A 26,780-nucleotide genomic window follows, 5' to 3' on the forward strand; every position below is an offset into this window, starting at 1 on the left:
AGGTGCCTGGTGCCGGGGACAGACAGGGAGGCACAGACATTCCCCAATCACGTGACCTGCGGACAGTGACTCCAGCCCAGGAGGGGAGATGCCACGGGGGGCACAGCTCTGCCCCGGGAACCCCAGGGAGCCCTCAGGAGGATGCGGGCCTCATGGGGAATCTGCAGAAACAGCCCAGGACCAGGGTGCCTTCCGGCCCCAGACTCTCCCCGTCCCCACAGCGACGGCCGGGCAGGGGCCCCAGGCTCTCCCCGTCCCTGCCTCCGGCTGCCCCAGCCTCTGCCTCCCAGGCGGCTCTACGGGGCAGGGCTGTGGTGGGGTTTCCTGGCCCGGCCCCTGCACCCCCCGCCGGGCTGGGCCTGCACAGGGCGGCCAGGGCTGCCTCTCCTTCCCCCGCTCCGGCCCCTGCGCCGGGAAAACCTCCAGAGCCTGTTTTTGAACCAAAAAAAAAAAAAATCAGCTCAAGGATGCAAAGCCAGCTGCTTTCAAAAAGAAACAACACAGGCATTCTTCACGAGACCTTTTCCATTTCCGGGGGGAAGAGGCCCGCATTCAAGCCAGCAGCTGCTCCGGCCGCACAAAATGAGGTATCTGTGCTGGGAAGCCGGTCTCCAGCCTTCAGTGAGAAGCTGGGTTCCTGGGATTGACTGGCTCTCCGCTGATGATCGGAATCTTTCATTTTTTGGTGATAAAAAAAAAAAAAAAAGAAAGAAAGAAAGCAAAAAGAGTGTGTGGCTGTTCTTCATTCCTAATTCCGGTTAACAGCGATGCATTTGAAACCCGCGGCCTCCTATCAGAAACGATGGAATCACCCTCATGGCTGCAGAGAAGTCAGCACCGGCCTAGAATGTTCCTCCCCCGCTTTGAACCAATCAGCCCCCTGGTCTTCCGTTTCGGAGGCCCCTGTCTCAGGTCTGAGGGTGAGCAGTGGACGGGAAGGACACGGAAAGATAGGGGGAGGCGATGTGGTCATGGCTCCACAGGGCAGGGGCTGCAGGAAGGCCTTAACACATTGTTTCAAACCACGGGACTGACGCTAACCAGTGGGCTGCAGGACGGGGGCCGCCCTGGAGCGGCCTCTGTGTCTCACCCACCAGGAGAGAAAAGCAGAAATAGGAACATCCACAGAGTAAGGTCAGTGGCTGACTCTCAGCTTCTTTTTATTTATTTTTTTTCTGTGTACGAAAATGAAAAAAGTGGGAGAGACACCAAAGTTTTCGGTGGTTTTCTCTCGTTGGTGGGACTTCACTGGCAGGGCTTTTCTCTGTGTGTGTGTGTGTGTGTGTGTGTGTTTTCTACAAAACCCAAAACTGCATTACTTTAAGTCTGAAAAAAAACCAAACAAACACAACAACTGCCTTTCTTGTGTGTGTTTTTCTGAAATGTGAAAAAAAGAAAGAAAGAAAAAAGAAAGAAAAAGGAATGGAACACTGTTGCCAACATTAGGCCTCTGTAGAGGAACCAGTGTTTTGTTTTTTTTTATAAAATGAAACCGAATCCCAGGCTCGCTCTGTGCTGGCGGGGAGCTGCGTGGGGGTGGGGTGTCCCCGGGGCTCATCGGGAAGCTAGCGGGCAGGTAATTTTTAAAAAAGTAATAAATGTTGCCGAAACCGGTTTGGCTCAGTGGATAGAGCGTCGGCCTGCGGACTGAAGGGTCCCACGTTTGATTCCGGTCAAGGGCATGTACCTGGGTTGCGGGCACATCCCCAGTGGGGGGTGTGCAAGAGGCAGCTGATCGATGATTCTCTCTCATTCATGTTTCTAACTCTCTATCCCTCTCTCTTCCTCTCTGTAAAAAACCAATAAAATATATATTTAAAAAAAAGTAATAAACGTTAATTTAAAAAAAACAAAAGGTAGAGGAGCTGGCTAAATCAAAAGCATCTTTGGGTCCTGGCCAGTGTGCTCAGTGGTCAGAGTGTCAGCCCGCACACGGAAGGTTCATGGGTTCGATTCCCAGCCAAGGGCATGAACCAGGTCGGAGAGTGCAGGAGGCAACCAGGTGAGCCGCAGGAACATGGGCCACCCAGGGAGCTCTTCCCGCTCCCCTGGGACCTGGGTGGACCCCCGCCCCCCCATCCGGAGGCGACACCTCTGTCCTCCACAATCTGTACAGTGGGGACTGAGGAAGGAGCCCCCTAACCCAAGCACAGATGTGCCAACGGCCCGAGAAAGCAGGGCCCGCCCGCAGAATCTCCAAACAAAGAAACGGAAGCTCAAAGCCACGGCCCGGGTTCCCGAGGTTTAAAGCTTCCTCCAGGCTCAAAGCAACATCAATGATTAACAGATTTTATCAGCTCCATGCGGTGGAGCGAGCAGGGAGCCGGCTGTCACGTGTGAAGCCTCCGGTCCCCGAGGCGTGAGGAGGAGGGGGGGTGCCCAGGAGAGAGGACCCCGAGCTCCATCACGTGTCCGGGGTCACTCTCAGCGTCCCATCCTTGAACTTGCCGGTGCCTCCTCCTGGTCCCCTGGCTGTGGGCGGGAGCCCTCCCAACGCCCTGGTCTCTGTCGTCACCTGCCACCTGCTTCGGCGAGCAAACCCTCAAGAAAGAAGCCTCGCCGAAACTGGTGTGGCTCAGTGGATAGAGCGTCGGCCTGCGGACTGAAGGGTCCCAGGTTCGATTCCGGTCAAGGGCGTGTGCCTTGGTTGCGGGCACATCCTCAGTGGGGGCTGTGCAAGGGGCAGCTGATGGATGATTCTCTCTCATCGGTGTTTCTAACTCTCTATCCCTCTCTCTTCCTCTCTGTAAAAAACTCAATAAAATATATTTAAAAAAAAAAAAAAGAAAAAAGAAAAGGAAAAAAGAAAAGAAAGAAGCCTTGTTTCCCTCCGTCCGGGGTGTGGCCTGAGCCCTGAGAATCCAGTGTCACAAACGCCCATCTTACCCATGACCGTCCTCAGGAAGAAATGAAAACATCCCTTCAACCACACGCCTACACACCCCTCCCTCAGCCGCCCAGCCCCCCACACTCCCCGAGGGAGTTGGCCCCAAAGGGAGAGGCCCCAGGGGCCGTGATTCTACCTTTATTATTATTATTATTATTTTTTAAAATTTTATTGATTTTTTTTTTTTTACAGAGAGGAAGGGAGAGGTATAGACAGTTAGAAACATCGATGAGAGAGAAGCATCCACCAGCTGCCTCCTGCACACACCCCGCTGGGGTGCATGCCCAATGTGCATGCCCCTGACCGGAATCGAACCTGGGACCCTTCAATCCGCAGACTGACGCCCTATCCACTGAGCCACACCGGTTTGGGCCGTGATTCTCTTGATAGGGTCTGTACCCCTTTCTTCTCCCCACGCAGGGGTGGGCAGGTCTACCGCCTGCCCCCGGCTGCTCCACCGTTAGCCCTGCCTTCGTGGCAAACCCTGAGCTGAGAAAGCAGCTAGCTTCGCCCCCACGGCTCCGACATCACCGCCCTGCGTGCCAGAAGGGCTCCGTGTGGTTATAAATCCTTGAACACCGGAGGCACCCTCACCGGAGGGCAGGATTCCTAGGCCCACGGGTCTGGGCCCAGGGACACTTTCCGAAGACCATGGCATTGGGGTGAGGTCGGCTCCAGGCCACATACCTTCCAATCGGAGCCACCGCTGCCTGCGGGGCAGCCCGAGCGTCAGTCACCTGGTCCCGCCCTGGAGCAGGGGGGTCCCTGAGCTCCCTCCTCAGGGCCCGCTCGGACCCACAGAGCGCAGCTCCACCCTCGCAGGCCGGCGTCCTCGGGCGACGGGGCAGGACAGAGGCGCGGAGACAGGCTCAGGTTTGGGGGTAAACGTCTCAGGGACAGCAGGATGGCTTTCCAGAAACCAATTAGGTTGTGTCCATGGAATTGGACTCACGCAGAAAACAAAGGTTAAAAATCACTTATTTAGAGCTGGAGTGAACAGCTAGCATTCGGGTCTCTAGAGCCTTTCCTTTCATTTCAAAACCAATAACAATTAATAATAATAATAATAATAATAATAATAATAAATTAAGCCTGGTCAGTGTGGCTCAGTGGTTGAGGGTCAACCTATGAACCAGGAGGTCACGGTTCGATTCCTGGTCAGGGCACATTCCCGGGTTGCAGGCTTGATCCCCAGTAGGGGGCATGCAGGCAGCAGCCAATCAATGACTCTCTCTCATCAGCGATGTTCTCTCTCTCTCTCCCCCCACCTTCCTCCCTGAAATCAATAAAAATATCTTTAAAATCCTATATAATAAAAGGCTAATATGCAAATCAACCGAATGGCGGAATGACCAGTCACTATGACACACACTGACCACCAAGGGGCAGATGCTCAACGCGGGAGCTGCCCCCAGGTGGTCAGCACACTGCCCCAGGGGGAGTGCCGCTCGGCCAGCAGCCCTGAGCTGGGCTCACAGCTGGCAGGCGCCTCTCCTGCCTCTAGGCAGCCGAACATCACCCAAGAGCTCCCGGACCATGAGAGGGAGCAGGCCAGGCTGAGGGAACCCGCCCCCACCCCCCACACACACACACAGAGTGCACAAATTTCGTGCACCGGGCCTCTAGTCAATAAACAAATCTCAGCAGATCCTGTTGAGTGTTCCCGCCCCAAGGACAGACTGTTCTCTCTCAGCCACAGCACAGGTTTCCTGGCTCCCGGCTCCTGGCACAAGGAAGCCATCAGCACGTCCTCGGACACGAAGGGTGTGCGAGGCGGGAGGCTGACATTAACGGGGCAAACTCCCTTCCTTCCAACGTCACAGAGCAGGAACAGCTGTCAGGATTAATGACCCAGCCGGGCCCTCCGATATGTGACACTCGTCTCTAAAGGAAAAAATGTCTGACATGAAGCACCGCCCGGGGCCGAAGCTGCTGCTAAGCACAGGCTAACTCCCCTCTCGGGGTCTCTCGACCGCTAATCCCTCAGCACCCAGACCGCGGCCCGGACAGGCGTGCCTTCTTGGCTGAGACTGTGGGAGCTCCCACTGCCATGCTGAGCACTTGACCAGGCTGATGAGGAGGAGGGGGCAAGCCCTGCCCGGCCTCCCCAACGCGTCTGAGAAGACAGATGAGGTCACCAGTTCGTCCAACAAGCACATTTGTTCCCGCAACACAGCCAAAGGCCGTGGCCAATCCTGACTGAGCCCGGAAGACACGAAGGTCATGGTTCCACCGAATCCACGTTTCCTGAATCCTTGTGGCGCCCAGTTCTGCCCAGTCCTGTGCTAAACAGTCACTTCCACACAACCCCAACGGCAGTGTGAGGCCGAGGGCGCCCGGTCCACACCCCAGCTCTCCCCAGGCTGCGAGGAGACGAGAAGACGCGGCTGCTCGAAGTGCGGTCCGAAAACCGTTAGCTCCAGAACGTGCAGAAAACCTCCACGCCGGGCGGGGTTCCATCCTTGTTGCAAACACTCGGAACCGTGGAACTCCACGGGATGGCCTTAAAGACTGCGATCACCCTGGCCATTTCTGCTTCCTTTCCTGTGGGCCGGGAGATTCAGCCACAAAAACATCCGGGAGAGAACTGTCCGCGGCGTCACTGCCTGTGGCGTCTTCTAGGACTTCCATGGTTTCCAGATCGACGGACGGGGCCACGTCAGACTGTGATGTTTCTGCTCAGCCCAGGAAACCAGCACCTCACGGAAAGACGGCCCACCGATGGTACTGGGGGGGCCTGATGCGGTGGGGGCCAGACATGGCGGGGATCTCCCTTTTCCGCGTCCCACAGGGAAACAGAGATGAACGAACAGGTTCTAAGTGGAGGCCCGGCCAGGGATTGAGAAATAATAGAAATAAAGAGAGAAGACACAGAGATAGATTTAAAGCTGGGAGCTGGGTGGGCCGCCATCCTGTCTGCTGGAGAGGCAGGAAGACAAAGACGACCCCTCTCTGTTAGCGCATTTATTTTATACCCCGATACCAGGAAGTAACACTAACTTATTTGCATTCTTCAGTAGGCCCTAGCATGCCTGGGTTTACATATCTAGTCCCGCCCCTGCTGACACCTGGGCTGTTAGGAAGGCCAAGCTGACAACATGTCCGCCATCTTGGGGGAACATGTTCCGAAGGCGTGGCTCTGCCTGCACCCTGAGTTCAGCTGACGATAATTAAGGAAAACTGCCCGCGTGCCTTCCCAGGTGGCCTTCTACATGATAAAACTGATCCAGGGTGAATCTCCACAACAGGCAGAGAACGCATACAACTCAACACCAAACAATCCAACAAAAAGTGGGCAAGGGCCAGAAGGGACTCTGCTCGGAAGAGGGCATGCAGGTGGCCCAGAGACGTATGAAAACACGCTCGATGCCACGGATGACCAGAGACGCAGGTGAACGCCACAAGAAGCTGTGCCCCTCACCCCGTCCTCAGGGCCGCCATCAGCAAGTCCACAGAGAGCAGAGCTGGCGGGGGTGGAGGACGGGGAGCCCCGTTGCAGGGCGGTGGCGGGAATGCAGACAGGCGTGGCCGTGGTGGGAAGCAGGATGGCATTTCCTTGAAAAATTAGAAAATGGAGCTCCCGTCTGACCCCCGTCACCTCCCCTCCGGAGAGGCCCTCCCTCCCAGGCCCACCGGGGTCGGCGTTCCCCGACCACCTGTCTGTAGGAAGCCCTCGTGTCCTGGGAGGTGTGTGAGAATCCCGCGGCAGAAAACGGCACGTTCAGAACGCCAGGGGGAGAAGGAACCTTCCGGAACTCAGCTACACAGACCCCACCAAGCCACGGAGACGGCGGAGCACAGGTGACCCACGCAAAGTGTTTCCCACTCTGCTCGGCTGCAGGAGCAGCGAGTGCACCTTCCGGGCAGACATGCTGGGGTGGGGCGGGGGGGGGGGCGGGTTAGGTGTAAAGTGTGAACCCCAAGAGCACGCGGCTCCGGGGCTGTCACTGAGCAGAAAGCGTGTCCTTCACCAGGACACGAAGTCTGGGCATCGGAAGTGCAGCCGCTTGTCCCGGTTCCTTCCTAAAACCCAGAGCGGCATCTCAACGCTGATCCCCTCATCTTCGCATTACACCTTTAGATTTGTCTTAAAAAATAAAATAAAATAAAAAAAAGCACGGCCTGGCCAGCTTGGCTCAGTGGTTGAGCATCGACCTATGAACCCGCAGGTCAGGGTCTACGGCACATGCCTGGGTTGTGGGCTCAATCCCGAGTGGGGCGTGCACGAGGCGCCCCATCAGTGATTCTCTCTCCTCACTGATGTTTCTCTCCCTTCCCTCTCCCTTCCCTCTCGGAAATCAATTCTAAAATCTCTTAAAAAACATAAAAAGCCATCACAGGGCTTCCACCCCTCCTCTCCGGCAGAGGCAGTCACTCACTTGCTTCCAAATAAAGCAGCTGCCTGCTCCTGAACCCCCACCCCCACCCCACCCCCACCCCTCACCCCCATCCCGCCCCGCCTGGCACCGGAGACCAGGCTATTTACAGCCGCCGCTGTTCCCGTGGGGACAGCTGGCCGAGTCCACCTGTCGCTGCCAGAGGTCGCCTGCCTCTCCTGCTCTAACGTCTGACCTCCTGCGGTGTGACCCCCAGAAGCTGGCTGTGTGACTGGAAATCTACGGCCAAGTCAGTGACAGAGGTTTCCCGGGCGAACCCCCTGCGCCAGGCGGGGTGCTGGGTCCGGGGGACATGGCAGACACAGAGCTCGGTCACATGACCTGCTCCAGACCATCCCCAGGCCCCACCCCACCGACCTGCCAACCTCAGGGCCACCCCTGCCCGCAGGGCCCGGGGGTGCAGGTGCAGAGGCCGGAGTATATGCCCACATCAGAGCTAACTGCCGTCTGGCCGCAGGTGAGGACCCAGACGGCCACCGGCAGGTGTGAGACTCTGGGGTGCATGTCAGAACGGACGCTGGGGTCAGCAGGGAAGGTACAGCTCGGCCTCCACAGCAGGGTCTCCGCCTGCGGCCTTGTGCGCGTGGACACGGCTGGAATCCACGCGGAGGGGAGCGGGCTGCCCTCCGGCCCGCTGGCTCCGGGAGGGCGCTGCTCGCACCTTTCCGGACAGGCCTCCCCGAGGCGCCCGCTCTCTCAGGAGCAAGACAGTCCCCGAGGCGCCCGCTCTCTCGGGAACAAGACAGTCCGGGCCCAGTCACGGCAGGAGGAGCCCCAGGTTTAAGAACCTCAAAAAGCCACCGGCTGCGGCGATACCAACAGTGTCCTGGACACAAACCTGCCTGCTCCTCGCTGCCAGTGAGCTCCCTGCCCGCCCTGCCCTGCTGTCTCCGGAGGGACGCGCCGGAGGGAGACGGGAGCGCAGTCATCCGGCCCCACGTGTCCCCCCGGCTCGGCTCCCAGCCCGGCCCACGCGTGGGACACGGGCCAGGAAAGCACCCGAGAAACCCAGTGGCTGAGTGCGCGTGTGCAGGACAGGAGCACCCGGGCGCCGTGTGCTGGCCGACACCGTGCCCCCGAACGCACCAGCTTCCGTGGGCCCCGCACAGCACCGTGGGCCACGGTCCACGCGCCCGCCAGCGCTGCCCACGCACGGAGCCCACGTGTCCACGCACCGGAGAGCCACCCGATGTCAACCACTCCTGCAGAGTGCTCCTCTGTGCAAACGTGGCGTCGAGAGCCCAGCACGGAGGGCGAGCGGTCCGCCCCTCGGCAGGCAGCCGGGCGCCCCGACACCACGCGCTGTGGGGCGGCGAGGCCCCCGCTGCATCCACGCACAAGCCTGGTCCACGGCGAGGAAAGCAGGAAACCGGCAGGCGGACGGCGTGACATCCCGAACACCGGCCGCCTGTGTGTCCCCGACAGCCAGCCCCTACAACCAACCGGCGGAGAAGACCGACACGGAAGAACACGGAAACACCGAGCTGCGAGCCCGGGGACGGGAACCACGCCGCGCTGACACAGCTGTCCCCGGGGGCCGGCGGGAACGGCAGGAACGGCCCCCTGTGCACCCGGGGCCACTCAGCGCGCCCAGGGCTTCCACGCAGAGCTCCCCGCGGCACAGAGCCCAGGCCCGGCCGCGAGCAAAGACCACACGGTGACCCAGCACTCGAGACGGGGTCCTCGGCAAGTCATGCACACGGGACCTGCACCGCACAGCCCATGCCCGTTCCGCACGGCCGGACGCGGTGCCCGCGCACACCCACCGTCAGGCCCGCGGCCAGGAGCGGACGCTGCGGCATCAGCCGGGCCCTCGCTGGCCTGGCTGCGCCCACCTACCTCCACGATGCGGTCGTGGATCTGCAGGCCCCCGTCCTTGGCCGCCGGCCCGCTGTCCACGATCCTGGACACGAAGATGCCTTCGCTGGACGAGCCGTCCTGGTGGTCCTGGGAGGGAAGCACACGGTGAGCGCAGGCACCGGGGGCAGCGAGGCAGCGAACACCCCGGAAACAGCCCAGGGGCAGCGCAGCGAAGGTCTGTTCCCCCGTTTCTGCTCTGAACTGGAAGGGGCACAGACGATGGTAAAACTATTCAGAGCACTCCACAGGGTACAGAACAAGCCCGGCCACCTGCAGCCCAGGCAGCCCTGGTCAGCGGTCACACTTCCTGTATACACCAGGCACGTGCCACCTCCGCCATGTCTGCCCCTCTCCTCCTGTGTCTGCCCCTCTCCACCGTGTCTGCCCCTCTCCGCCGTGTCTGCCCCTCTCCTCCCGTGTCTGCCCCTCTCCGCCGTGTCTGCCCCTCTCCACCATGTCTGCCCCTCTCCGCCATGTCTGCCCCTCTCCTCCCGTGTCTGCCCCTCTCCACCGTGTCTGCCCCTCTCCTCCCGTGTCTGCCCCTCTCCGCCGTGTCTGCCCCTCTCCTCCCGTGTCTGCCCCTCTCCTCCCGTGTCTGCCCCTCTCCGCCGTGTCTGCCCCTCTCCACCATGTCTGCCCCTCTCCACCGTGTCTGCCCCTCTCCTCCCGTGTCTGCCCCTCTCCTCCCGTGTCTGCCCCTCTCCTCCCGTGTCTGCCCCTCTCCACCGTGTCTGCCCCTCTCCTCCCGTGTCTGCCCCTCTCCTCCCGTGTCTGCCCCTCTCCGCCGTGTCTGCCCCTCTCCTCCCGTGTCTGCCCCTCTCCGCCGTGTCTGCCCCTCTCCACCATGTCTGCCCCTCTCCACCATGTCTGCCCCTCTCCGCCATGTCTGCCCCTCTCCTCCCGTGTCTGCCCCTCTCCTCCCGTGTCTGCCCCTCTCCTCCCGTGTCTGCCCCTCTCCTCCCGTGTCTGCCCCTCTCCACGTTGCCGCTGTCACTTTAAAAACCAGGCCGAGTTTCCCTCAGTCCCCCGGTTGGCCTGACTCCCCCAGGGGCCGAACAGCACCCAACACGGAGACATAAGCCTTGCTCCAGGTGTGGCTGAGAAAGACAGGCTGTGCGGACACCTCCCTCCTGCATTTTTAAAATTGCTTTTTAATCCTCCCGAGGATATGTTTATTGAATTTTTAGATATAGGAAGGGAGAAAGGAAGAGACAGAGAGAGAGAGAGAGAGGGAGAGAGAGGGAGGCACATCAGTGCAAGAGAGAAAGAAACATTAATCAGTTGCCTCCTGTGCGCACCCGCCCGGGGATGGAACCTACATCCTGGGGATGTGCCCAGGCTGGGAATCGAACCCGAGACCTTTGGATGCACAGGACGTCGCTCCAACCAGCTGAGCCACGCGGGCCGGGCCTTCCCCCTGCTTTCTCAAACAGCTTTGCCGGCGTGGCTGTGGGGCAAACCCCAGCCAGGGAGCGTGGGGGCCAAGGGCACGCACGTTTGGCCACTTCTGCCCACGTACCCCGGACAGTTTCAGGGATGGGCCCAGACAGGCGCCTCCCCCACCGTCACCGCACAGAGCTCACGGGGATGCCGACCAGCTTTTAAAGTATGGTACTTTACCGACGCCTTTACCCAACTTAGTGATTCTCAACAGCTTTCCCCTGTGGAATCCTCTCACGGTGACAGCAGTGTTTTATTTCTGCTCTGGTTTGTGTCAGAAAAGCCATCACCTCCCCACCCCCCACCCTAATAATTTCTAAACCCCCCCCCCCCCCCCCCCGGCTCCTCAAACCCCTGTAAGTCTCCCAGCGCCCGGACGGAAACTTTCTGGGGCAGGAGCGAGCCCCCTGCCCGCATGCCTTCCTCTTCTCAAAGCCCAACCCCCCCCCCCTCCCCCGCTCAGAACACGCGCCCTCTCAGCCTGGGCACGGCCGTCTGCCCACGCAGCACCGGTGGGTTCTCCGAGCCTGGCACCGAGCGCCAGCGAGGTGAAAACGGAACGCCCAGCATGTGTGGCTTCCAGACACAGCACCGAGAGGGCCCAGGCCACTCCACACCCACGCCAAGCCCGCGTGGCGGAGACGCCCTGCCCGGACCCGCAGACCCACCTCCCTGCCAGCCTGCACTCAAACTCGGAACGCCGCTGGTAAACATAACGATGGCCCTCGCCGGCGTGGCTCAGCGGTTGGGCATTGGCCCGCAGACCGAAGGGTCCCGAAGGGTCCCAGGTTCAACTCCTAGTCAGAGCACAGGCTCCATCCTAGTGTGGGGTGTGCAAGAGGCAGCTGATCAGTGATCCTTTCTCATCATGGATGTGTCTCTCTCCCTCATTCACCCTCTCCCTTCCTCTCTGAAATCAATAAAAATTACACATTAAAAAAAAACCAAAAAACTATGAAAAGACCATATTTTCCTCCTGGAACAGCCATAAAGCCCTGTGTTCCCCCAGGGGAGCGGAGGGAGGACTCTGAAGGTGGTTCCAGCTCCTGTTCACGTGCCACGGCCTAAGCTCAGGGGATCCCACACTGCCCGGCCTCTCAGCCACACGGAGCTGTAACTGGGACTCACAGAGCCCCAAGTCACAGCCTCACACAAGCCGTGTCCCCCCAGTACCTACCCCCCCGGGACAAGGCCGGTCTCTAACTGCCCCCTGGATCCTACCAGACTCTCCCGGAGGGAGGGGTCAGCGGGATGGTGGGTGCCAGGCCGGCCTGCTGTCCCAGACCTCCTGCTCCCCGCCTCTCCCCGAACCCCGCCTGGCCTGCTGCACGGTCACCTGCACTGCCTGAGCTTCCACGGGCCCCCGCCTCCTGCAGCCGCCTCACCTAAGCCCTGGCCCCGTGGCTCCTGTCGCTGCCTACGTGCAACTCTCAGGTGTGCGTGAGGGTCTCTGAGGCAGCACAGGCCAGGCACCAGGCTGGCCGGGAGCTCCATGCCCAGCATGCAATGCACACTATGTGTACGCATTCCCTACACGAAAAAAACCTGAGACAGAGAGGTTAAGTAACTCACCCAAGGCCACACAGCTAAAAGGTAGCATAGGTCAGATTCAAACCCAGGATGGTTTGAACGCGCCACTGTTTGAGCACGCACTCTGAGGGCAATACTGTCTCCAACTGAGAAATGTCCAATACACACACACACACACACACACACACACACACACACACGTGCGCACGGAAGACCAGCATTCCCGGGGGCGGGACGTTCCACCAGAGACGCTGCGACGCCTCCGTGGACCACAAAGGATTTATGGACAAGCCCGAGCTCCCTCGGAGGTGATGTCAGCAGCGCGAGTGAAAGGGATCTGTGTTCGCTCTGCCCTAACGGCCGCGCATTTCTTGGCTGGGAGGAAGAGGGAGATGGGATGGGGTTTGGCTCGGGCTCCTCTTGCTGAGAAGGACATCCAGCACGAGGCCCTGTTCTCTAGGAGCATCTGAACGTCCCAGCAACGCCGGGAGGGGAGGGGCACAAGCGAACACCAGTCTAGGTTAAAGCAAGACCGCGTAGGCCCGGCCGGCGTGGCTCAGTGCTTGGGCGTTGACCTAGGAACCAGGAGGTCACAGTTCGATTCCCGGTCGAGGGTACATGCCCAGGTGGCAGACTTGATCCTCAGTAGGGGAAGTGCAGGAGGCAGCCAATCAATGGTTCTCTCTCATTATTGATATTTCTCTCTCTCTCTCTCTCTCTCTCTCTCTCTCTCTCTCTCTCTCCCTATTTGAGATCAATAAAAATATATTTCTTTAAAAAGACCATGAGAACAGAAGTCAAAGAAAGCCATCAAGTCCACCCCTGATAGCTACATTTTTCTTTTAAAAAGCATCTCCTGCTTGGCTCCTCCCCTAAGGCACTTAAAGCAGCTGTGGTCAAGGTGGAGGGACCTGGCTGGGTGGTGAGATGCCGGGAGGGCCAGACCACGGCCTGCGGTTCTGAGGGGCAGAGGCGATGCTCCTCAGGATGAGAACTCACAAAGAACACTGCGGGTGTGCTGAGCGTGGCTCACATGATGGACAGATAGACAGCCTACAACCGGGCCTCCATGATGGACAGATGGACAGCCTACTTCAGGGCCCCCCTGTGATGGACAGATGGACAGCCTATTTCAGGGCCCCCTGTGATGGACAGATAGACAGCCTACAACCCGGCCCTGTGATGGACAGATGGACAGCCTACTACAGGGCCCCCTGTGATGGGCAGATGTGCTGCGTCAGCTCGTCTGTCGGCACCGTTTTCCCAACAGCGCTTGCTCGCTGCGTGTCTGTGTCACACGTGGTAACTCTCTCAGCATTCCTAACATTTTCATTCTCATTAGGTGTGTCACCTGATCTGAGGTGAGTCACCTCTGAATTGTTTGGGCTCCACACGCCAGGTCCATGAGAGACGGCCAACTTATTGGGTAAATGTGTGTGTTCTGACAGCCCTAAGTGGGGAGAAGACATAACCCGGAAAGGAGACGTCAGTGCTGGTGTCAAAGCCCCAGGGACAGGCCGACTCTCCTGTGAGGGGCTCATGCAGCTGTGGCTTCAAGTTCAAGCCAATGCTCAATCGAAGTCCTAGGAAGCATGTTTCCCTCTCTCCTTCTCCCTCCCTCCCTTCCATTCTCTCTGAAAAGCAATGGGAAAAATACCCTCAGGTAAGGAAGGAAGGAGAAAGAGGAGGAGGAGAAGGAGAAATGAGAGAGAGGGGGGGGGGGGGGAATTAAGCTAAATCTGCCTGTGTTCTATAAATGCAACAACCCAGCTGGGAGACAGCACCTCTGTGCACAGCACGGTTTATAAATAAACGAGGAAACGCCAGCAAAGGAGGGAGTGATGACTCCATCCGGGTGACCCCACCTGGAGCTGACACGCTGACCATGGCTTTGCCTCCTCCCAGAGCCCAGGACAGACACACCTGGCAGTTACCCTGATGGATGTGAACTTGGCCCCTTCTCTCCGGACAAGGGGCTGGACCAGGCCGTGGGGGAGGGCAGATGCTCACAGATCCACAACAAGGCTCCATTCCCGACACGTGGCAATGACCAGGAGCGGAGCCCACACTCCAGTTCAGTGCCACCTGCACACACCCCACCACCTGGGCAGCTCGACTGCCCCACACCCAGACGTCACCCCCAATCCGAGCAGCGTGGACAAGCTGCATAGTACCAGGAGGATGCCACCGTAGGAGATAACCAGAGTCCCCGAGTGTGGGCACGAGACACAAATAAGGAAGTCTCCAACTACAGGAGTGAGCAAAGGACACGACCGAGGTTCCGCCCTCCCTCCCCAGGCCCGTCCCTCCCCTGGCCCGCCCCTCCCCGGCCGCCCGGGGAAGGAGAACGGCTGAGGAAGGAGCACCTACCACACACGGCCGGCCCCCGATGATGTTGAAGCCGAGGGAGCCCGCGTCGCGGTGCAGGACCAGGGTCAGGCTTTTGGTCTCTTCGCCCTGCAGGGAACAGAGGAGGTCACCGTTCATCACCAACCCAAGCAGGGAGCCGGGGCTCGCCCCATCTACGAGGACTCGGGGCCACCGCGCTGACCATCACCCATGCTAAGCCTCTGGGGGAGCGTACGCAAGGGAACTGCTGGGCCACGCGTGCACCGTGCCTTGTGTTTAGGGTGCGAACACCTTGTGGCCCTGGGGTGACCGTGGGAGACCCATAGCGAGCACCTTCCTTCAGACCCGGGTCTGCAAGAGCGTCTTCCCATGATGCCCCCTGGGTACTCCGGTTGTCAGCATGATTGTGTGCTCCCCACCCGAGAATCCCCATCATGAATGGTACCCACAGCCTGCCCGGCTGTCTGAGCACATGTGCAGCCGACCACAGCCCTCTCTGCTGGGGTGACGCTGGGGACACACAGGGAAAGTCAGGAGGTGGAGCAGCAACCTATGAACCAGGAGGTCACGGTTCGATTCCCGGTCAGGGCACACGCCCAGGTTGTGGGCTTGATCCCCAGTCAGGGGCGTGCACGGGGCAGTTGATCAATGATTCTCTCACATCATTGATGTTTCTCTCTCTCCTTCTCCCTTCCTCTCTGAAATCAATAAAAATATTAAAACAAAACAAAACAAAAAGTCAAGTGCAAGCCCAAGGGAACCTGAGGAATCCTGATCTACGCAAAGGGCGGGCGTTGTCACAGGTGACACCGCGACCACAGGAGGTGCAGCGCGGAGTGGCTGACAGCATAAGGCGGGCGGGTCATCACGACACCTCACAACACACACGCAGATTCGCCAGGCGGGACTCACGGCCGTGGGTGTCTGCCCTGGGGACCGACAAGCCAGGGCTGCCGAGCAAATGATCACGGAACAGACCAATGAACACGAACAGATGAACCAGCGTGTGAACTGTGACCGACAGGTGTGGCCTTACCCCAAGCTTGGTGTGCACAACATCATGTGTGTGTACCTGCTAGAAGCTCGCAATAGGCTTTGCTCGCGTTTTCTGTTCCAACACGGGAATATTTATTTATATTTATTATTATTATTATTTTTAAAAAATATATTTTATTGATTTTTTACAGAGAGGAAGGGAGAGGGATAGAGAGCTAGAAACGTCGATGACAGAGAAACATCAACCAGCTGCCTCTTGCACAACCCCTACCGGGGATGTGCCCGCAACCAAGGTACATGCCCTTGACCGGAATCGAACCTGGGACCTTTCAGTCCGCAGACCGACGCTCCATCCACTGAGCCAAACCGGTTTCAGCCCAACACGGGAATATTAAAATGCAGCGTTTTAAAACTATGAAGCACCTCATCATAAACTCTGAGCGTGTTGTCTCACGTGCCTTAGTAAGTCGTCGGTGCTGGAAACTGAGCGGTAACGCGAGACGCAGCAGAAAGGAGAATGTGGACCACATCACTGAGAACATCCGTTTCAAAGCTCTCTTCCCCGACGGCACGTGTCATCCCCGGGAGCCAGAACCCAGGGGAGCAGGGAGCTCCCCCCGAGAGCCTGGGGTCGGTGGGAAAGGAAGACGCCTGCCACCCTGGGGTCCAGCCGCATCGCTGTCTCCTTGTGGGGAGGGGCAGGGGGCTCTAGCAGCTCCTCAGCACCCCGGCGTCCAGCCGGGACCCCGCCCAGAGGCAGTCCGGCCCCCAGAACCCTGCAGGGTCTTACTGGACGGTCACATCACATCCCCCAGGAAGTGCCAGCAGAAACAGGAAGCTCGGTGTGCACGGCTTCACGGTGATTCTCTAAGAAGATGACACCGGGAGCAGGGGTGGGGAATGCCCAGTTGGAGGGCCACAGAAGGCCAGAAAAATCATGTAATCTGGCCTGGCCAAGGCAGGAGGGGTGAGTGAACTAAACATCTGACCGAACAGAGCAGGCTGCTCTTTTTTCTTAAGTGGAATCTTGTCTGGGCCGGGAATGAAGTTATAAATATCCCAACGGCCCCTGCACTAGATCAATATTAAGACTGTCCAGATCGCAGCCTGCCCAGCTTCCAACTCACGGTCTTAACTGGGTAAGGATGGTGGGGGAACACAAGTCCCAGGGAACGAGGGGGAAAAAAATCAAGTGTCCTTCGTCAGAAGGCACCCCGCGGCGGCTGTTTATTGTTACAGAAGGCAAACTGCCTTCTACGGGCAAAGTCCCTCTCCTGCGTCACTGCCCTCCCCAAGCCCAGCTGGGATGCCTGGACGCTCGCCACCTCGGAGGGCCTGGCAGTCCCCGGGGTCCCCCCACGCCTGTCAGAGCAGACTCTGCCCTCCCCACCGTGGTCCCCGCGGCCGGCGGGCAGGCCGAGGGCTGTCATTGACTGACCGCCGGCCTGGGCATCTGGGGGACGCGACACCTCGGCCTCGGATTATGCGAAGCTGGGACAGCTGGGACAGGGCTCCGTCTGCGGCCCGCGGACGAGAAAGCGCAAAAATGTGCAGGGCGGGGGCGGGGGACGGGGAGCAGCGTTGGTGCCAGACATTCCATCCAAAGAAGGCGGGGTCTCACTCCCTACACAGACGTCTGTGCCCCGTCCTTCAAGCCGATCCTAGTGGTCAGCGGAGTGGACCCGCCCCGCCCCTGCCATATGCCTCCCTTCCAGGGAAAAAGAATTCTCGGAGGAAGGACAGAGAGGAAGGAAGCGCTCAGGCCTGAGGGTGAGTCACTAGGATGACGTGCAGAAGTGAATTCAAAGAGCCCTGGCCGGTGTGGCTCAGTGGATAGTGTGACGGGCCCAAGGACCGAAGGGTCCCGGGTTCTATTCCAGTCAAAGGGTATGTACCTGGGTTGCAGGTCCCCCGGTCCTGGTCAAGGTGTTGTTAGTGGTCGGCAATCAATTCATGTGTCTCTCACATTGGTGTTTCTCTCCCTCTCCCTTCCACTCTCTCTAAAAACCAGTGGAAAAATAGCCTAGGTGAGGATGAACAAAAACAAAACCGAACAACACAAAACAGCAAAATGGTTGAGAGTCAAAGGAACTGTTATCGACGCCTGCTTTTGGGGGTTTGGGGGGCAGAGTTCACCTGATGCAATAAGCCGGTTCTTACATGACCTGCGGAGCCGCAAGGGCCCCGAGAGGGGCACTGGGGGCCAGAGGAGCTGCCGGGAGGGGGAGGCCTGGCTGAGGCGGGGGCTGGGGCCCGAGAGAGGAACCAACCAGCGCAGCTCTCAGCCCCCACCCCCCCATTCTAGGGGCTCGCCCTCCCACCCACTCTTGGGGCTCAGCTGGCCCCGGGAGCAGTCAGGGCCCCGTTGCCGGGAGACTCGCTCTGTGAATGCCACAGGCAACATCTGGGCCCCTGGCTGAAGGCCCCCCGATGGCCCTCCCACTCCGAGCTTCCCCGGCACCCAGGGTTCATCCAAGTTCCGGACCTTTGATTCTGGGAGAATTTACCCAAACACTCCAGAAAGAAAACAGAAAAGGCAAGAGGAATAATAAACGCGCCTAACAATGAATGACGTGCCAACCCTGGGGGAGGGGGCGAAGGGCTTATTTATAAACAAGGATCGCTTAAAGCCGCGCAGGGCGGCCAGAGGACAGCACGGCCAGCGGGAACCCGAGCCCCTGGGCCAGGCCCGGCGCCTGCCTGGGACCAGCCTGGGCCCCGCCGGGTGACTCCTGGCCCCTCCGGCCCTTTGTAGCCTGTGCGGCCCCGGTGAGCTCCGAGCTGTAAATATTTGCCCTGAGCTCCGCGAGGCCAGGCCAGCTGCTCGGGCTGCAGCTGACAGGCAGGCGGGGCCGGGCGGAGGGGGGCCGGAGGGGGGTCGGGAGACTTGGGGCCTGGTGTGCACTGGGAGGAGGGGGCTGGGCCAGCGGGAGGGAAAGCAGAGGCAGGCCTGGGGCCCTGGGGGCAGGTATGTCTCCTCCTCGGAGCCATATGGACAGGCAACCAGAGGGGCAGGGGCGGGAGTCCCGCCCCCCTGTTTGCAACCAGGAAACCCCAGTTCTCAGGGGGTGATTTCCCCGCCCCCTCCCCCAGCCAGAGAACACTGGACAATATCCGGAGACATTTTGGGTTGTGGAAACGCGGGGGCTGGTGCGACTAGGATCTCGTGGGTCCAGGCAGGGATGCGGCCAGCTATCTATCCCACAACGGAGAATCATGGGCCACGGTGCCCGTGGGTGCCCAGGCGGAGCTGAGGGTTCCGGCTCTGTCCCCCCCAGTTGCTGTCTGGCTCTGTGCGGCCCTGGGACCTCTCTGAGCCGGCCTGCTCCCCTCCGCAGACTGGGCAGATGATGCACAGAAAGCACGGCCCTGGCTGCTGGCGCACCGTCCACCCTCAGCCAACGGCACCCGTGGCTACAGCCAGCGGCCACACGGCAGGCGTCCGGGGTCCGGGCTGGAGACCCCACCGCCCACCTCACAGCTGGGACCCAGGCCCATGGCCTCCCGTCCCCCCGGCCTCCGTTCCTTCATCTACAAACGAGACAGACAGACGGGGAACAGCTGAGGCGTGCTCAGCGCCGGCCCCCGAGCAAAGCCGCCCTCAGACGGTGTGAGACGCCACCTCCCAGCAAGCACCAGGGAGGCTGGGGCCTTAAGATAACGGCAGGCACAGCTGGGCACTCACCCCCACCCCATCCCACCCCGACCCAGGCCCAGCGCCAGGCCTCCTCACACAGCCGCTCTCCCTGAGGGCTGACAGCACCCGCTTCACAGTCAGAGGCTCCGGAGCCACTGGGTCACGTCACGAGGTCACCCAGCCAGTCAGCAATACATTCACAAGACCTGGCCCGGGCTCAGGGGCTACTTCATGCTCCGTGTCGCTTCCTTTAATCCCTTCCGGGATCCCGGGTGGAAGGCACAGAGGGTGCCCGGCTGAGTCCATCCTTGTCCGGGCGGCTCGCTCAAGGTCAGCAGCTGCTGCTGCCAGCACTCGGCGCCTGAGCCTGCCCCCCCAACCCCAGGCGGCCTCTCTGGCCTCCTTCTTCCTCGCCCTGGACTGGCCCTGGACCCCGGGGGAAGCCTGGACCTCCCTCCCCCCACACGCCAACATCTTCCTCTGGGTCACTGCGTGGGGACCACGGTTTCCCACCAAGACACCGCAGCGGGTCTGAGCAGGGACACTAGAAGCAGGCCTGGCTCTCCGGGTTCCTCTCTCTCTCTCCCCCTCTCTTTCTCTCTCTCTCTCTCTCTCTCTCTCTCTCTCTCTCTCTCTCTCTCTCTCTCTCTCTCTCTCTCTCTCTCTCTCTCTCTCTCTCTCTCTCCAGGCCCTGCAGCTGCCGGGGCCTATGCCACCCTGTGCGCTGGTCCCTCTGCAGGGACCCCAGTTCCCAAGCTTGGGTGGACTGGGCACCCAGCTCCTGGCGATCCATCTGGCTGGCAGGCGGCGGGAAGAGGAGGGGCAGGGATGCATCCCAGCGCCCCAGGGCCCGGGAGGGGAGGTGCCCTGCGTCCTGGGCCTGGCCTGGGTCCATTGGGCCGGCGGGCAGGTACCTACCTTGCCGCCAGCCGGCGCGGCCACGCAGCGGCTGAGCGAGTCGAGGCGCGCGCTGTACTCGGTGAACTTCTTCTGGTAGCGCAGGGCGGTCATCTGCAGCTCCAGCTGCGCCGCGGCCAGCTGCGCCGCCAGCGCCTTCTCCCGCTTGCCCGCGCGCAGCGCCTCCTTCTTGAGCGCCTTGTGCAGCGCAGCCAGCCGGGCCTGCAGCGCGCCGTTGTGCGCCCGCAGGGCCCGCGCGCAGCAGTGGCCGCCGGCGCGCAGCTCCCCGCGGGTCAGCGGCAGCCCGCAGCCCTCCTGGCAGCGGCCCACGGGCCTGGCGTCGCACGCGTCCCGCATGTGCGCCTCCAGGTCCCCGCGCGGCAGCACCTGGCCGCAGCCCGCGTGGCGGCAGCGCGCGGGCGCGAAGTCGCAGCGCTCCAGGTGCGCGGGCAGCGCCTGCAGCTGCACCACCCGGCCGCAGCCCCGCGCCGCGTGCGCGCACTTGATGTCCAGCTTGAGGATGAGGCGCTTGAGCGGCAGGACGTGGTTGAGCTCCTTGGCCGACAGGCGGCCGCGGCAGCGCGCGGGGCAGCTGCCCTCCTGCACCACCCAGGGCAGCACGCAGCCCGCGCAGAAGACGTGGCCGCACGGCGTGGTCAGCGGGTCCTCCAGCACCTTCCCGCACAGCGCGCACTTGAGGTCCGGGTCCACGTCGCCGTCGAAGCGGTCCAGCTCGAAGCCCATGGTGGTGGTGGTGGCGGGGCCCGGGCCGGGGTCGCCGCCGCCGGGGCGCGGCGCCCGCCCTGCGAGGAGCGAGGAGCGCAGACCCGGCCGCGCGCGCGCTCGCCCCGGACTGAGCCCAACTCGGCCGGCGTCTCGGAAAAGGCCCCGAGCTCCTCCAGCTCCTCCGCCGTATTTGCGCGAGCGCGAGCGCACGCATATCCAGCCAGGCCCGCCTGGCCCGCCCTCCAGCTGCTCCCGGGAGGCAGGCGGCGGGGAGGCAAAGGGGGCGGGAGGCCGGCTTGGGGCCGCTGAGAGGAGGCGGGGCCCCCAGGACGCAGCCGCGCCCTCCTCTCCGGGGGCTCCTTGCCCCTCTCTAGCAGTTTTTGCTTCTGCAGGCAAATTCCAGCCTAGAAAAGGCTCCCTGAGTCTGGAGCCTTAGGCTGCTGTGGCTCCCCCGCCCGGATGGCCGAGCCCCTTCCGGGACCACCGCCTCCCCCTCTGGGCAGTCCGGTCCCCGCCCCTCCCCGCCCCCTCCCCGCCCCCTTCGCGCTTCTGGCTGCGCCGCTATGCGGGCACTTACGGCCGCTGCGGAATCCGTCCTGGACTGTGGGGAGCCTGGGCTCAGAGGCCGGCTCTGCGCCCGCGTGGGCGGCTGGGTCCCCCCTGTCGCCTCCAGGCAGGGACAAGGCCAAGGTGTCCTGCAGGGCCGCGGGCCGCGGTGACTCCCAGGTGTTCACGCGGATTCGGATTCTGACCCCGGGTCTGCAGAGCCCCAGGTGCCTGGGCTCCCAGGGGGACAGGGCAGCCGCGGTCCCAGTGCCATCCGGATGGGACGCGGCTGCCCAGGAATGTCATCGGGCCTTTCCCACCCGGACAGGGAGCCTCTGCGTGCGGAAGGAAGACCTGGGGGTGCCCAGCATCTCCGTGGACGGGGCACTCTCTCCCGAGGCTGAGAAGCCGCGGGTTTCTGAAGTTGGACCCCTGGGCTCAGGGCGCCTGTGGGCCTGGGAGGCCGGATGCATGACAGCGTCCATGGCTTTTGCTTCTCCTTCTCCCTCTGTGGCTGCTGCGACCTCTGACCTTCGCTACTTAACGGCTTCCTGGAGTGCAAGGATCGCCCTGGTGTCCAGAGGGGCTATTGCTGGAGCTGACCTTCCAGAAGCAGCCACTGGGCAGTGACCTTTAACCGGGTTTTACGGGGCGTCTGTTGCCTGTTGGAGGGCCTTCCATCCAGTTGCTTTAGTCAGTGCCCTTCTCTGGCGGGCATGGGGCGGACCGGATCGGCATTTGTCCCGGTGAGCAGTGCCGGGTCCTCCCTCCTGCGGGAGGCTGCTCAGGCCGTGTCTCCGTGAACCGGCCAGAAGCAGGTTCATTCCACAGAGGTGTGTGGGCTCTCATTGTCCCGGGGTGGGCTCCTGTCAACAGGGTGATAATCTCCAAACCAAACTGGTTCTGAGGCCCAGGCCCGGCTGGCAGACACCTTAAACGGGAGATTAGTGCTTGCTCCGGGCGTAGCTTCTCTGAGACCCGCACCCCGCTTCCCCCCTGCACCCTGGCCCGGCCAGGGGCTGATGAAATGCTGCAGCTGAGGCCAGGGGTGGGGTGGGTGGGGTGGGGGCCGCCCTCTTTAGGCAAAGGAGAGTCTGTGTGTGCCAGCCACGCCTCCGGGTTAATTTTAGCGTCAGGGAGAGAACCCCTGCCTGTCAGGCTGGTGGCCAGGCATGTGTTTCATGGCTGAAATGAACAGAGTGGGGACTCATGGGCAGGGCAGGACCTAATCTCAGGGGGCCTGCAGGGCACACGTGGTGAGGACTTTGAACGGATTGGGGGGTGCTTGGTTGGGGGGTGCTGGATTAGGGGGTGCTGGATTGGGGGGTGCTGGAGAGCAGGGCAGGGCTTCGGGCCGCCGAGGGCACAGTTGAGCAGGTCTGGGTCCTTCAGAGAGGGGTGTGGTGTCCAGGTGCCCCCTCCTGTCGGACGAAGACCAGCTCCCTCTCTTGCTCCAGGTAAGCGCTGCTCTCGGACCTCCTCACGGGTGACGCCACGGGACGGCACAGGGAGACGAATCCCAGGGTGGCTGTCTGGGGAGCGCACCCGCACGTACACACAGCTCCCCTCGCGAAGTCCCCTGCATTCTGAACAGCTGGCTCCCCCGGGACCTGCGGGGCCGCTGTGCTGCTGACGCGGCCAGCTTTCCGCAGGCATTGCCGCTTTCCCTCACCCTGGGGATCAGCCCCACCCGGGACGCCCTGGGCTCTCCTGGGGGGGGGGAGGGGCTCCCCAGAGGTCTCCATGGTGGCGCACACAGCCCTGCATCCCGCAGGCTCGCCACGCCCACCCAAAGAGCATCCTTCTCCCGGTAGTTCCAATGAAGGCCACGCACACTAATTGCCCTCCCAAACATCACCGGGACCCCTGCCTGGAAGCAGTCAGCTGGGAAGGGAAGTTGCACGTGAGAAGGCGATTCAATGCTCCTTTCAATAAAATTCATTCAAAATGAGTTACGCACCCACAGACCCTCCTCCTTCCGCTAAATCCCAGGACGGACCAGTTCCTAAAACCAAATTCAACTTTTCAAGTCTCTAAGCAAGCTGCCACGTGGGGCACTGGCTCACAGAGGACACGCACCGAATGCAACTTTACCCAAATATTCCCGGACCCAGACACATTCTCCAGGCTCCTAAGACATCGGAGACCCCGGGTGATTCCTAAGAAGGAAAAAAATAAATAAACGAGGAAATGGATTTGAAGAGGGAAGACCCGTGACAACATGGAATCTCCCACCAAACACCAATGGCCGGCCCTCCCAGATGTATAGGAAGGTTTGAAAAAAACAAAACAAAACAAAACAAAACAAACACCTAGCAGCTTCCAGTCATAAATGAAAAACAATCCCAGCACTAGTTCCATGAATAAATCAAACAGTTTTAATTCGGAAAGTCTGTTTTGTAATATTCAAGTTTCCCTTTACAGCATGCTTTTTTCCCTCTTTCCTTTTTTTTTTTTTTTTTAATAAGCAAGCTCTTTAAAGTTCTTGCAGCTCAGGCCTATGATCTAGGAACTCGTTAATTTTAATTTTTCTCCTGGCACCTCCACCACTCTCATTTTCTCTGTAAAATTATGATAATAACAACCCGCGCTCACCTAACATACGGTAATCATTGCTAATTGACTAATTTTTATGTGTAGAAACCCCCGGAGACTTCACACAGGTGCTCTGAGGTGTCATTTCGGGCGGGTGGGGCGGGCCCGGCGGTTTGCAGTGTGGGTGGGGCCCGCCAAGGCCGCCCTCCGTGGGCGGAACGGGATAAACAGCTTCCCGGTGTCACCGGGCTGGCTGGTGTGACCAGCACGCCCTGAGTGTGGCATCCGTGTCTTGTCCACGTGGCCTCAGTAGCCAGAGGTGAGCTCAGGGGCTCCTCCGAAGAACTCTGCAGCTCAGTGTGGCTTCAGGAGCAACACACACACACACACACACACACACACACACACACTCCTCTGAGCTCAAACCTGGGGTTTCCCGAGTGCCCCTCCCTCTGGCATCTAACACACAATTATTTCACTTAAGTAAAAGTTGACGGTCTTAAAAGAAGAGCCTCGCCCATTGTTTTGTTTTCTTCCCTTTTTATCATTTTTAAAACCAAAGAATATCATTTTGTCTTCTGGGAGGGCTTTAGGCAAAACATTTTTTTTTTTTAATAAATGATATATCCTATATAATAAAAGCCCAGCTACTGAAACCGTGGACCGACCAGAACAACCAGAGACGAGAGCACCATGGTCCCTTGCCCTGGCTGGCCCTGCCTCCGAGGGAGCAGTTAGGGGAAATCAGGCAGGCAGGTGAATGGTTAGGGGTGATCAGGCAGGCAGGCAAGCAGTTAGGAGCCAGCAGTCCCTGAATTGTGAGAGGGATGTCCTACTGCTGTTTTAGGCCCGATCCCACAGTCAGACATCCCCTGAAGGTCCTGGATTGCAAGAAGGTGCAGGCCGGGATGAGGGACCCCCTACTCTGTGCATGAATTTTGTGCACTGGGCCTTTAGTGTGTGTGTGTGTGTGTGTGTGTGTGTGTTTAATTGATTTCAGAGATGAAGTGAGAGAGAGATAGAAACATCAATGATGAGAGAGAATCTTCACTTGGCACTGGGGATCAAGGCCACAACCAGGACATGTGCCTTGACTGGGAATCAAATCTTGACCTCCTGGTTCATAGGTTGACACTCAACCACTGAGCCATGCCAGCGTGGCTAAGGAAACCATTCTTGAGATGCCAGCCAATCAGGAGGACTGTGACATCACTGTTCTTTGGAATCTTGTCCTGAACCTGTGGCATTGGTGCCCAGGTCGAGCGGACACACTGGGCAATGAGAGAGCTAACACACACCATTCCGGAAGAGAGTCCTGCAGTGGGGCGGGGCTCTCTTCCTCCCGTCACCGGCTGTTGCAAGTTAAAGATCGCCGCCCGGGCCTTTCCTGCTGGCTCCTGGGCCGTGCGGGAGCAGACACAGAACACTCCTCCCAGCTGGCTCTGCTCCTCTCACGGGGCAGCGCAATCATGGAAAACTCCAGCCGCGGGAACATTCTTCTGTGCAGGTCCAATGGAAAATGTGTCCAGCTGCTGGCAGACGCGCTCTGGCAAGCAGCCACCGCATCCCGACAGCGCCGAGGGCCCCGGGAGTGGGATCCCCGGTGAAAGCGCCCGAGGGCCGGGAGCCGGTTGTCCCGGTGGGAATCTCGGGGTAACCTGTAATTTCTCTGAGGGCTGGGCCGGCGTGGAGAGCAGATAAAGCTGGCATCCCGGGCTCCTCCGGCTGGTTCTGTGCAGAAGCACAAAGCTCTGATGGTCCTTTAACTAGGGGGGTGGGGCAGAGAAGTGAGCGTGTGGGGACCCTGTCCTCTGTGCTTTTTCTTTTTTAAATATGTTTTTATTGATTTTTAGAGAAAGAACAAGGGAGAGAGAGAAACATCAATGATGAGGGAGAATCATGGATCGGCTGCCTCCTGCACGGCCCCACACTGGGGATCAAGCTCGCAACCCACACATGGCCCTGACCGGGAATCGAACCATGACCTCTTGGTTCATCGGTCCATGCTCAACCTCTGAGCCACGCCGCTGGGCTGTGCTTTGTTTCTGTTTCCTAGCCAGTTTGTAAGTAGAATTCAGGGGAAGCCTTATAGGAACTGAAGGCACCCAGGGGGTGGCAAAACCCAGGGAGACTCTGGGGACAGCCACAGGGGGCCTCACAGGTCACATGTTACTTGGGGGAAGGCTGCATATTCTCCTCCATGCAGAACACCCCCCCCCCCCCACGGACTTCTGGCCTTTTTTAGGGGGTGGGGGTGGTGTTTGATAAAAATGTATGGAACAGATAACATGGACATTGAACAGTGGAAGTGACCCTGAGCCATCGAATATCACTAGAAAGAATTCATCCCAGAAACAACATGTGGGATTGTCCATATGAGGGTTTGGCAAACCTTTTTGCCAAGAGCCAGACAGTCGATGTGTTCGGCTCTGAGGGCCATGCCGTCCCTGCCACAACTATTCCGCAGAAAGCTGCCACAGCAGATGGCGCGTAAGTGAAGGGCGGAGGCTGCTCCCAGGAAAACGTTTCTGGTAGGGGGCGGGGTTTGGCCCCTGCGGCGGCTGTGATAAGTGAATAATATGCTGCAGTTTTCGGAAAACAAAATCAGCTCCGCTTGAGACGATTAAGACGCCCCCGTGACGCAGAGAGGCACGGACTCTTCAACAGACAGTTGCTCAGTGCAGGGCCGCGCTTTGGACTCAGGGGACGGGGAATGTTGTGAGCTCAGAGTCAGGACCGCCTCCCTGCACATCCCGGTTCTGCCTCGTCTGGGCCACAGGACATTTGCACGTCCTGCTTTTCCCTGTTCGTCACAGTTTCTCTGTCTGTACAAGTGCTCAACCTCCCCTGCACTTTAAAAGTCTGCCCCAGGGGTGGGCAAACTGCGGCTCTTGAACCACATGTGGCTCTTCAGCCCCTTGAATGTGGCTCTTCCACAAAATACCACGTGCGGGCGTGCACGCACAGTGCGATTGAAACT

General features: G+C 60.0%; 1 protein-coding gene across 1 annotated transcript in view; it reads right to left on the reverse strand.

Annotated features, from left to right (window-relative positions):
* PDZRN3 (PDZ domain containing ring finger 3) overlaps nucleotides 1-20,849 on the reverse strand; it is an 84,884-nt gene extending 64,035 nt beyond the window's left edge. Inside the window, exons 1-3 of the mRNA XM_084902036.1 lie at nucleotides 20,015-20,849; nucleotides 14,485-14,571; nucleotides 9,124-9,231 (exon numbers count right to left, since the gene is read on the reverse strand). Of these exons, the coding sequence (XP_084758162.1) occupies nucleotides 9,124-9,231; nucleotides 14,485-14,571; nucleotides 20,015-20,737 (918 nt within the window). The 5' untranslated portion in view covers nucleotides 20,738-20,849. The remainder of the gene's footprint in view (nucleotides 1-9,123; nucleotides 9,232-14,484; nucleotides 14,572-20,014) is intronic.
* Between the last annotated feature and the right edge of the window lie 5,931 nt (nucleotides 20,850-26,780).

This window comes from Pipistrellus hanaki (assembly GCF_964339955.1).
Source record: "Pipistrellus hanaki genome assembly, chromosome: 13".
NCBI lineage: Eukaryota > Metazoa > Chordata > Mammalia > Chiroptera > Vespertilionidae > Pipistrellus > Pipistrellus hanaki.